Consider the following 13152-nt stretch of genomic DNA (forward strand, 5'->3'; position numbering starts at 1 on the left):
ATACGTGCATATAACATAATTTGATCAATTTCATTTCCCAGTATTTTTCCCTTTCCTTTCCCTCGTCCCTCCCCTGATCCTTTTCCTTTACTCTACTGGTCTCCCTTCTATTATTTTTAAAATCAGGGCATTTAAATTATATATAAAAGTGGGATTCATTGTGGTATATTTGTACAGGATGATGGCATAATGGTCATTTTTGTTCCCTAGTACCTTGCCTTTCTCTCTTCTCTTCCCTCTCTCTGAAGCCCCTTCCTCTGCTCTATTGGGCTCCTTTCTATTTTCATGAGATACCTTTTTTACTCCTTTTTTCTCTCTGGTTTCCACATATGAGGGAAAACATTTGACCCTTGACTTTTTGAGTCTGGCTTATTTCACTTAGCATAATATTCTCTGGTTCCACCCATTTATCAGCAAATGACATAATTTCATTCTTCTTTATGGCCAAGTAAAACTCCATTATGTATATACACCATGTTTTCTTTATCTGTTTTTCTGTTGACAGGCACCTGGACTAGTTCCATACTTGGCTTCTGTGAATTGCATGACACAGAAATGTTAAATTATGTGTTTTCTAAATCAGTTTTTTTGCCTCCCTTTCCAATTTCTTGGCTTTCCCTAGCATTTTCTTTTCTCTCTGATATGGTATCTTTCATTTACTTCAGTGTGTACAAATCCCAAGAGATACCAAATTAATAGGGAAGCTTCATAGGAGGGACAAAATTACTTTAAGGGTTGGTTTTCCAGTTCAAGTAGTATTAATCTACCTGTAGATTTGAGCCCATTACTGGTTCATTATCTATTTTTGCCTTTTGGCAGTTAAGTAAAAGTCTGTGGTTGATTCCATAGAAGCTTAGTCTAGTAACCTGAAAACAGTTCAGAATGCTTATATTACTGAGTAGGTCCATATTCTTTTTAAAAAAATTTTTTTAGTGATCAATGAACCTTTATTTATTTATATGTGGTGCTGAAAATCAAACCCAGTGCCTCACATGTCCTAGGCAAGCACTCTATCACTGAGCCACAACCCCAGCAGTAGGTCCATATTCTTATATATTCATTTATGAGTGGAGGTACATCTTCTCAAATAGATGTCATAAATAGCCCCAATTTGCATCACCATTCCACTCCCCTATTTGGTAAGAGGAACTAACTTCGCATTTTTCTCTCAATATTGTTGGAGTCAGTGTGGTGGACTAATAGAGACTATGGATACTGGATGAAAAGAGAGGCTCTAGGATCATTTTATCATTAGATTAAATAAATAAATGCATATGTATACATACATATATACATACATGCATACATAGTTTATGAGATATTTTACATTTGCACTGCCCCTTCTTGGCGTTTCTTACATCTGACAAATTTAATGTTTTAGGAAACTAACATAAAAGGGAAGATTCGAATACTGATTCTTACATTAGGCAGGGAAAGGGTTATTACCATCTGTAGTTCATTGTTACTAGTTTCCTCAGTTGGGCCATTTGAGGATCAAAGGCTTTGTTTAATGATCTTGAACTCTGACTCCTTACAAGGCAGCACATATTTCTGACTCTAGGCCACTGGGCCTTCTCTGTTCTTGTTAAATATACAATGCCATAATGTACATGCCATTCTGGGTATTATAATGACATATACACTTCTGTTTTTAATAACAATAACCCTTTTCTAAATTCTGCTATTAAAGATAGAATGATTCTTCCATTGGAAATTTTTTTTTAATTAAAATTTTTTTTTTATTGATGATTGGTGCACAATTTTTTGGTTCCTAAATCTAGGCTGCATTCCTATCCTTGCAAAAAACAGAGCTGAACTTTATGTTTTTTATTTACCAAGGAAAGAGATTATTGTTTGACTATACAAAAAGAGTAGTTCTTTTCCATATAAGAAAAACATAATTACTGTACTTGGTTCAAAGTTATAACACTTGGTAAAAATGATTTGCCACTCCCACCCCCTTTAGTACTTAACCCAGAGCCTGTGCATGCTACTAAGAGCTCTACCACTGAGCTATATCCTCAGCCCTTTTTATTTTTTGAGACAAGATTTTCCTAAATTGCCAAGCCTGACCTTGGGATCTTTCTGCCTCAGTCTCCCAAGTAGCTTGGATTACAGACATTTGCCTTAGTGCCTGGTCTTTTAAAAACATTTTATTTTAAGACAGACTCTCACTAAGGCTGGCCTTAGACCTGAGGAATCCTCCTGCCTCAGCCTCCTGAATAACTGGGATTACAGATGAGGGCCACAGCTGAGGCATGAATTGTCTTTTAATAGTAAGAACAATACCTTTAAAAAGAGAAAAATCTGTGGGGAGTATAAGGGCAAGTACATAATAAACCTTCTGAAAAGCAGTTATAGAACAGCCAGAAGTCTCCTTTGTTTGGCTTTGTCGCAGGGTCATACTTTGTGGAAGAATTTTGGCCTTATTTGATGCAAAAGATGCATGTGTTTTCTTAATTGATTGACATGGAATGAAGGTAAAGGTTTTTTGGAAGGACCAAATTGCCTTTTTTTTTTTTTTTTGTATTCTTGTATAAAATTGGAATTGGAATTCTTGTATAAAATTGGAATTGGAATTGCCTCTTTATTCGAAACCATTACCTGACTAAAAATGCAACCCTTGGAAAAACAAGGAATGTAAGTGGTGAAATTTGACATTTTCTAAGAATTGAAATTTTCTTACATTTTGGTGTATTTGTGGTATTTCTTACTAAAAAGGCTCTATATCAATAGTCATTTGTCATGAAAGAGCATAACATAAGATAATTTGCAGTTTCTAATTTTTTCTTTTCTTCTTTTCTTTTTGTTTTTTGGTGCTGGGGATTGGACCCAGGGTCTTGTGCATGGGAGGCAACCACTCTACCAGCTGAGCCATATCCTCAGCCCCACAGTTTCTAATTTTTTAATATTATAATTGATTTCTTTTGACATTTACCATTTCTGCTTACATGAACCATTATTATATCTGTGAAATATTTTTGACTTTAAAGAAACTTTGAGAACTAAGGAAATGATTAATATTAAAAGATTTTGATCTCCCAAACTCTACTTGTTAGTTATTTAGTTTTATATGGATTTCATACAGTGTTCATGATGCAAACATATCTTGATTGTATCTTTTTTTCTGATTGTATCTTGATATATAATAATGTTTATAATTCTCAGAACACATATATTCTAGTCATGCTGAGATAACACTGATGTTCAAACAACAGTAGCAGGTTTAATGTTTAAAAGAAACACTTGCTGACTGTAGGACATTTCATTTGAGGCATGGACTGGAAACCACGTTGAGCATGCTAAGTGATTCCATCTGAGCTGCAGAAAGTCACAATGGGTTGCATTTTTGCTTTTCACATATGTCACTGACAAAGCCAACTGGCTGGAATAGGCTTTTTGAAATGGACATTTCTGACTGAGTGTTTGGAAGACAGTGTTTTAAAAAGTGAAACATTGAGAGCTAGCCACTGCGTGCTCAGTGTGAGGCGGCGGTGGCGGCCGGAGCGATATCGAAGCTCTCGAGGCGGAGTCGCATCCCTGCCCGTGCCCCGGAACCTTGCAGCTGTCCCCGAGTCAGAAGGCCCAGTCCGCGTACCTAGTAGAGCCCAAAGAGTGATGACGTCTGAGGACCAAGTCCAAGAAGAGACAAAAATTCTGAAACTGAAAACAAAAATGAGCTCGTCTGAGTGAGTGGAAAACTAGCAAAGGAAAAGTACTGAAAAGACCCTCTAACTCAGTAGTTACCCAGCCCACGTCTGAAGGACAAAATGAAAAACCTATTGGATCTTTTTGGATTACCATGGCAGAAGAAGATGAACAAAGATTATTTACTGAAAAAGTAAACAAGACAATTTCTGAATGCCTGAACCTGATTAATAAGGGATGTCCAAAAGAAGAAATATTGGTTACACTGAATGACCTAATTAAAAATATTCCAGATGCCAAAAAACTTGTAAAATATTGGATATGTCTTGTATGTATTGAACCAATCACAAGTCCTATTGAAAATATTATCTCAATCTATGAGAAGGCCATTCTGGCAGGGGCTCAGCCTATTGAAGAGATGCGACATGTCATTGTGGATATTCTAACAATGAAGAGTCAAGAAAAAGTTAAATTGGGAGAAAATATTGAGACTTATGCATCCAAAGAACAAGTTGAAGAAGTCAACACTGAAGACATAGGTGTTAATCTAGAGCCAGAAAAACCAGAAATTGAGAATAAACATCATAGGAATGTGGTATTTAAAGATTATGAAGAAGAGCAAGATGACAAAATGGAAGATCCAACCAATGATGTTAAAACTCCTGATACAGAAACTAGAGCAAGTTGCTTAATTAAATATAATGTATCTACTACACCATACTTGCAAAGTATAAAAAAGAAGATGCAACTTGATGAATCAAATTCTGCATTTAAGGAGCTGAAGTTTCTAACACCAGTGAGACGTACTCGAAGTCTTCAAGAGAAGACTTCTAAATTACCAGATATGTTAAAAGACCATTATCCTTGTGTGTCTTCACTGGAACAGTTATCAGAGCTGGGAGGTAAAACCGATGCTTTCGTATGCCGCCCTAATGCAGCACTGTGCCCTATGTACTCTGAGACTGATACACAAAAGAATTAAAGTTCCAATAAGGAATGAGGGTTTTTATTATTCATTGGTTTCCTTCGTTTTGTGCGGCTTTCTATTCCCTTAGAAGTCTGTAGTTGGATAGATAAGTATTCATGGCATTGAGCTTTACTAACATTCATTTTATAGTTGTCCTTCTGTGCATTAAGAAACTAATCCTGCCTTGTCAATCTCAACAGACTGAGTTTTTCTTTGACATAGGTAAAATTTTGTTAGTTTGCTTATTGTGTTCCTTAAGTATAAATAGGTTTTGTCATAATGGTAACTTGTTCACTTTACTCCGTATAAGTACATTAATAATGCATCATCAGGAAATGGGGTGTTCTGCATACAAGTATATTTTTAATGTTGCCATGTTTTAAAACTTTATGATGTACCTCCCTGTCTTTAAACAGAATACTGCCAATATTTTTGCCTTTATTCAATTTGTATGAAAGTAAAATATTGGGACTGGGAGTAGAGCTCAGTGGTGTAATGTGTGCTTGAGGCCCCTGAGTTCAATCCCTAGCACCAAAAAAAAAAAAAAAAAAAAAAAAGGTGAAAAATTTGTAATGTGCAGAGTGACTCCCTTCAAATATAAACACACATAAGATTCAGGTTGCTTTTCCTCCAAATTTGTGTTAGCCAGACTGTAGAATGTTGTACTGTGTTATATCCCTTGAACTGCCTATGGTTCTTCACTATTACTTTTCATTTGTGATAGAGTCTGCCTATGTAGTCTGTTGGCTTCTGTCTTTTCATTGTAACTGAGGTCATAAAAAGGATAGTTTAACTAAATACCCCATTCCTAACCCCATTTCTAAGAGAAGGTACTTTGTATAAGAAAAAAGTGCCAAATTTAGTGAATATTAGAAACTTTAGTCTGAGTTCCCTTTATAGCTGGATTATGTAAGAATTTTAACTTCCATAGCTTCATTTGAGAGTTTATAAATTATATTAGAATGGAGTTCAGGAAGGAAAATATATTTAAGAAGTGTCATTCCAATATAGATAGCATTTCTGAAATAATACTTACACTTGCTTTCTTCTCTTGAATCATGTCCCCTGAGACATGACAGTTACATGCAGTGAACAGTTTTCTTCTCCCCATACATGAACAGCACCAATAAACTTGTTTTCTAAAGCCCTGATATATGCCTTAAGTGGCATATATCTAATATCATTCTACAGTTTCAAATAAGTGAACTATAAAAGAATAGTTGAACTACATGTGTAATATGAATGTGCAGATCACATACTTGGTCTAATGTTCATGCTATTTGCATAATATCTTTGTTTTATTTATTGTCTTCTCATGTTCTAGAGAGTGGAATTTTCATTCTTTTTAAACTGTGTACCTAACATGTATACAATAAAAGTATCTGTATAATAAAAAAAAAAAAAAAAGTGAAACATTAAAAAAAAAAAAAACACAACCCACTATTCATTGGTTGCACATTAAAAGCAAATGGTTAAAGGAAACAAGATGGAACTATAAAAAGCTTATAGTATGAAAGTATTAAATTTTGTGTACAGTTTTAATTTATTTTACTCATAGGTTTAAAAATTATCATACTAAAATAATGAGTCAAGTTCTCTAAAAAAGCAAAAGAATTAGAATTAAACTCAAATTTTACAGAGAAGTATATATTGTATAGCATAATAAAGAAAAAGATTTGACATGGTTCCTTTTACAAATGTTTAATCACAACTGTATGTTGATCTTGAACTTACTGAGTGAAGACTTAGAAAATCGAGGTGAATCAATGTTCTTTTGTCCCTAGTCTAATTTGGAAAAAACTCAACTTCATGCAAAAATTTCCAAGTATGAGTGAGTCCTTGCTTTGTTGTTGACTGACTCTGCCTGTATAAAGTACATTCTGTTTTAGCTTTGGGTTTCCCTTAAAATTTGGTCGTATATTTGCCTCATCCTGTCTTTGTCAGTAATGAACTGTTATTTAGAAGTGGCTTAAGCTCCTGGTAAGAAAGCCATTTTTGTAAATTCAGGGTATTATTTTTATAGTGTGCAGTAACTGAACAGGCCAAGCCAAAGCTTATGAACCACATATGGCATTGGGAGATGGGTGGGTACTCAGGAGTAGTTACACAAACCTTTTAGTAGTTAGTTTTTATCATGGGCTTTTCTTAAAATCTTTGTTCAGTACTGTTAGGGTTACAAGACAAATACATGCTAGTGTCCCACCCCAAAGGAAGGAAAGAAACCAACACGAGCTCTTTGCAGCATGTACTGTGAGAATAAAGAACATTCTTAGCACTCAAACTGCAAACATTCCAAAAAATGTTGGTATTACTCAAATGGAATAGGTAGTTATTGTGAAGGGCCCCAGACAGAGATTTCAGTTACATCAATGTAGGATTCAGCCTCTGGAAAATTAAAGTGGCTCCACATAGACAAATGGTGGTAAAATAGAAGGGAACTGGTTACGGTTACCACTATAGTCAAGATCCCATGAGGTCTATTTAAGTAAATGTGTCCCTTGTTGAAATCTGAAATTCCTTGGGTGAATAATACATTTGGAGAGTTTGGATGAGTGCTGCTTGTTCAGAGGATCTCAAGGCCAAAGATGAGTGAATCTTTGAAGGATATGAAATTGAACTTATTTCAAATTTGTTTTATTCAGGAAGCCACGACAGTTAAAAGCAAGGGTATCAAAAAGTTTTTGGATAGCATCTATGTCTCTGAAAGAGGAATTCAGCCTGAATTCATCAGGCTGATGAATAAGATCTGAGAGTTGTCCAGCTATAGATATAAGATCCTAGATTTTAAGACCAGTTGTGATATTATAGTGATGCAATAAAAGGCCTGCATTGGGCTGGGGAAAAACAACAACCAATATGAGTTAAGTGCTGACTTGTGCCATGTACAATGCTGGTGAGTGATGGACCTTATGTGATCAACTGTATCAGTTGAAGACCTCACATTAGCAGTTTTTTGAGTGCTTACTGTGTGCTAGGTATTTTGCTGAGAGTCTGATCATAGGGGATGCCACTGATCCTTCTTGACTGTGACCCTATGTTGCCTAATGTGAGAAGCCCTCTGGGATTTGGATTTAAGCTTTTTCTGATTGACCTGCACTTGGAATTTTGCTGGAGTATTGTAATGGTCAGACTGAGTTTTCACCATTGTGGTGTTTCCTCTATTAAACTACTTTGTACAAAATCGTGTCTGTAAACATGAAGGATAGAATTAAGCTGTTTGAGTGCACACGTGTTTATGAAACATGAAGATAATTGATTCTCTGGCAGACACTCTTGATTTTATTTGTAAAGAAATGAGTTCCAATCCAGGAGTGCTGGCACATTCCTACCTGGGAAGCTGAGGCAGGAGAATTAAGTGTGAGGCCAGCCTAGTGACTTAGACCTTATCTCAAAATAAAAAAATAAAAAGGACTGGGGACATATAGCACAGTGGTAGAGTGCTCCTGGGTTCAATCTTCTAGTACTGCAAAAACAAGAAGAACAGACAGACAAAAATAAATGAGTGTTACATGATGATGCATCCCTTTGTATTATTTGCCTCTTGTACATTATCTGATTCATGTGCTCATTTATGTTTAATCTTTTACTGATTAGTTATAAAGAAATGCCTATGTCCTTCTTAATTCTGAAATTTACATGGAGTAATAATACCAATAAAAATGAAACACTTTGAGACCACCTTTTAAATAAAGGTTATAAAATTTCACTTGGCTAGGGATAAAGGGAGAGAAATCATGTTTTATGGTTTTGATTTATACTAAGAAATTTGTTTTACAACTACAAAATTAAAGCCATGAACCTTTCCTACAGTGTAAGAGAAAAATCTCAAACATCTCTTACAAGTTTAGCAATGTTTTTTTGCACATGCAATTTCTCCTTCTCAGATTGCAGACCTGATTCTAAGGTGCTGATCTGCTGGTGTAACTTTCTGTGTGAAGCTCTGCTGTATTGGTTCTCTGCTTGTTTATAGATACAGGTTTTTTTTATACCTTACCTTTAATTATTGCATGTATTAAGTTATGGCATAATGACTTGTTTTAGTATTTCTGGACCTCAGTATTTCTTTCTTGAGATCAGGGATCATATTTTATTCAGGTTTTTAATCTCTAGTATCAGTTCCAAACATACATCAAGTAGCCAGTGCCTGGATTGAATGAATACGGTAATCATATTTTGATTTTGGGGGGGTTACTGGGGATTGAATATACAGGTGCTTTACCGTTGACCCACATCCCAGCCATTTTATATTTTTTATTTTAAAACAGTATCTCACTAAATTGCTTACAGCCTTGAGGCTGACCTTGAATTTGTAATCCTCCTGCCTGAGCCTCTCAAGTTGCTGGGATTACAGGTATGCATCACTGCACCCAGCTCATATTTTGATTAAAAAAAAAAAAAAGTACGAGATTGAGATGACTGAGTACTGTGAACTCCATGAAAAAGTATTTATTTTAAAGATGGTTTAATTTGGAATTAAAATATCTTTTCTTTTGGACATTTAATTTATTTTTATTATTTTATTTTATTTTTTTAAAGAAATTTTTTATAACATTATTTTATTTATTTATTTTTTGTGTGGTGGTAAAGATGGAACCCAGTGCCTCATACATGCTAGGCAAGTGCTTTACCACTGAGCCACAACCCTACCCCTATTTCTATTTTTTTAATTGTTCTTTTTCAATATACATGACAGTAGAGTGTTTTTTGACATATTTTGCATACATGGAGTATAACATTCTAGTTAGGATCCCATTCTTATGATTGAACATGATGTGGAGTGACACTGGTCATGTATTCATTTATGAACATAGGAAATTTATATGTGATTCATTCCGCTGTCTTTCCTATTCCCAATTCCCCTCCCTTCCCTTCATTCCCCTTTGTCTAATCCAGTGAAATTCTCTTCTTCCCGCCTACCCCCTAATTGTATGTCAGCATCCATATATCAGAGAGAACATTTGACCTTCGGTTTTTTGAGATTGACTTATTTTACTTAGCATGATACTCTTCAGTTCCATCCATTTATTAGCAAGTGCCATAATTTCATTCTTCTTATTGGACATTTAATTTTAACAGGAAGAGAAAAGAATTAGAGGAAATTGTTTTCTACTATGGGATATTATATGTCCTTACTTAGAATAATTCTCTTGCTTTTAAGTTGTCTGCTTTCTTGATAGAAATTGTAGAGCCTGTAATTCTGGAATAAAGCTGAAGTGCTTTAGGCAGTTCACATAACTCAAGATGAAGGTGTTATATTGTTCATATACTAGAATGAATTTTTAATTGCTTATAAACTCTTTTTTTATTTTTTTATTGTAAATAAATGGGATACATGTTGTTTGTTTGTACATGGGTTAAAGGCATACCATTTGTATACTCATAAATTTACATATGGTAATGTTGTTTGAGTCAATCTATTATTTTTTCCCTTCTCCTCACCCCTACCACCCTTCTTTTCCCTCTAAACAGTCCTTTCTTCCTCCATTCTTGTCCCCCTCCCTAACTCTAACCCTAACCCTAACCCTAACCCTAACATAACTCCCCCCACCCTCCCCCTTATGTGTCATCATCCACTTATCAGCGAGATCATTCGTCCTTTCCTTTTTTTGAGATTGGCTTATCTCACTTAGCATGATGGTCTCTAATTTCATCCATTTGCCTGCAAATGCCATAATTTTATCGTTCTTTATGGCTGAGTAATATTCCATTGTATATATATACCACAGTTTCTTTATACACTCATCAATTGAAGGACATCTAGGTTGGTTCCACAATCTGGCTATTGTGAATTGAGCAGCTATGAACATTGATGTGGCTGTATCTCTGTAGTATGCTGATTTTAAGTCCTTTGGGTATAGACCAAGGAGTGGGATAGCTGGGTTAAATGGTGGTTCCATTCCAAGTTTTCTAAGGAATCTCCACACTGCTTTCCAGAGTGGCTGCAATAATTTGCAGCCCTACCAGCAATGTATGAGTGTACCTTTCTCCCCACATCCTCGCCAACACCTGTTGCTTGTATTTTTGATAATCGCCATTCTAATTGGGGTGAGATGGAATCTTAGGGTGGTTTTGATTTGCATTTCTCTTATTACTAGAGATGTTGAACATTTTTTCATATGTTTGTTGATTGCTTGTACATCTTCTTCTGTGAAGTGTCTGTTCATTTCCTTAGCCCATTTGTCGATTGGATTATTTGTATTCTTGGTGTAGAGTTTTTTGAGTTCTTTATAGATTCTGGAGATTAGTGCTCTATCTGAAGTATGATTGGCAAAGATATTCTCCCACTCTGTAGGCTCTTTCTTCACATTACTGATAGTTACCTTTGCTGAGAGAAAGCTTTTTAGTTTGAATCTATCCCAGTTATTGATTCTTGCTTTTATTTCTTGTGCTATGGGAGTCCTGTTGAGGAAGTCTGGTCCTAGGCCGACATGTTGAAGACCAGGACCTACTTTTTCTTCTATAATCTGCAGAGTCTCTGATCTGATTCCAAGGTCCTTAATCCATTTTGAGTTGAGTTTTGTGCAGGGTGAGAGATATGGGTTTAGTTTCATTCTGTTGCATATGGATTTCCAATTCTCCCAGCACCATTTGTTGAAGAGGCTATCTTTTCTCCATTGCATATTTTTGGCACCTTTGTCTAGTATTAGAAAGTTGTATTTATTTGGGTTTGTGTCCGTGTCCTCTATTCTGTACCATTGATCTACCTGTGTATTTTGGTACCAATACCATGCCGTCTTTGTTACTATTGCTTTGTAATAAAGTTGAAGTTCGGGTATTGTGATACCCCCTGCTTCATTTTTCCTGTGAAGGATTGCTTTAGCTATTCTGGGTTTCTTATTCTTCCAGATGAATTTCATGATTGCTTGCTCTATTTCTGTAAGGTACATCACTGGGATTTTAATTGGAATTGCATTGAATCTGTATAGCACTTTTGGTAGTATGGCCATTTTGACAATATTAATTCGGCCTATCCAAGAACATGGGAGATCTTTCCATCTTCTAAGGTTTTCTTTAATTTCTTTCTTTAGTATTCTGTAGTTCTCATTGTAGAGGTCTTTCACCTCTTTTGTGAGATTGATTCCCAAGTATTTTATTTTTTTTGATGCTATCGTGAATGGGGTAGTTTTCATAATTTCTCTTTCTGAGGGTTCATCACTTATGTATAAAAATGCATTGGTTTTATGAGCATTGATCTTGTAACCTGCTACTTTACTGAATTCACTTATGAGTTCTAAAAGTTTTCTGGTGGAATTTCCTGGTTCCTCTAAGTATATAATCATATCATCTGCAAATAGGGATAGTTTGAGTTCTTCTTTTCCTATTCATATTCCTTTAATTTCCTTGGTCTGTCTAATTGCTCTGGCTAGAGTCTCAAGAACGATATTGGATAGGAGTGGTGAAAGAGGGCATCCCTGTCTTGTTCCAGTTTTTAGGGGGAATGCTTTCAGTTTTTCACCATTTAGAATGATATTAGCCATGGGCTTAGCATAGATGGCCTTTATAATGTTAAAGAATGTTCCCACTATCCCTATTTTTTCGAGTGTTTTGAGCATGAAGGGGTGCTGTATTTTATCAACTGCTTTTTCTGCATCTAGTGAAATAATCATGTAATTCTTGACTTTAAGTCTATTGATATGGTGAATTACATTTATTGATTTCTGGATGTTGAACCAACCTTGCATCCCTGGGATAAAACCCACTTGATCGTGGTGCACTATCTTTTTAATATATTTTTGTATGCGATTTGCTAAAATTTTATTGAGAATTTTTGTGTCAATGTTCATTAATGATATCGGTCTGAAATTTTCTTTCCTCGATTTGTCTCTGTCTGGTTTGGGTATCAGGGTAATATTGGCTTCATAGAATGAGTTTGGGAGGGTTCCCTCCTCTTCTATTTCATGGAATACTTTGAGAAGTATTGGAATGAGCTCTTCTTTAAAGGTTTTGTAGAACTCGGCTGAGAACCCATCTGGTCCTGGACTTTTCTTTGTTGGTAGGCTTTTGATGACCTCTTCTACTTCATTACTTGAAATTGTTCTATTTAAATTGTGTATGTCCTCCTCGTTCAATTTAGGCAATTCATATGTCTCTAGAAACCTGTTGATGTCTTCGAAATTTTCTATTTTGTTGGAGTATAGATTTTCAAAATAGCTTCTAATTATGTTTGTATTTCAATCGTGTCTGTTGTAATATTTCCTTGTTCATTCCGAATTTTAGTGATTTGGGTTTTCTCTCGTCTTCTCTTTGTTAGAGTGGCTAAGGGTTTATCAATTTTGTTTATTTTTTCGAAGAACCAACTATTTATTTTGTCAATTTTTTGTACTGTTTCTTTTGTTTCAATTTCATTGATTTCAGCTCTGAGTTTAACTATTTCCTGTCTTCTACTACTTTTGGTGTTGGTCTGCTCTTCTTTTTCTAGGGCTTTGAGCTGTAGTGTTAGGTCATTTATTTGTTGATTTTTACTTCTTTTATTGAATGCGCTCCATGAAATAAATTTTCCTCTAAGTACTGCTTTCATAGTGTTCCAAAGATTTTGA

The 13152-nt window shown here is 35.3% G+C and overlaps 2 protein-coding genes across 9 annotated transcripts in view; both read left to right on the forward strand.

Annotated features, from left to right (window-relative positions):
• BBS9 (Bardet-Biedl syndrome 9) overlaps positions 1 to 13152 on the forward strand; it is a 457168-nt gene that overhangs the window by 76646 nt on the left and 367370 nt on the right. The gene's annotated exons all lie outside the window — the stretch shown is intronic.
• Positions 2615 to 5223, forward strand: LOC306668877 (cytoskeleton-associated protein 2-like; the record flags this gene model as incomplete). Its single annotated transcript, XM_079152632.1, has 3 exons — positions 2615 to 2640; positions 3378 to 3601; positions 3681 to 5223. The coding sequence occupies 3 exons, from the start codon at positions 2615 to 2617 to the stop codon at positions 4628 to 4630; spliced, it is 1200 nt and encodes a 399-aa protein (XP_079008758.1). The 3' UTR covers positions 4631 to 5223.

Source organism: Sciurus vulgaris (assembly GCF_902686455.1).
Source record: "Sciurus vulgaris genome assembly, chromosome: 8".
NCBI lineage: Eukaryota > Metazoa > Chordata > Mammalia > Rodentia > Sciuridae > Sciurus > Sciurus vulgaris.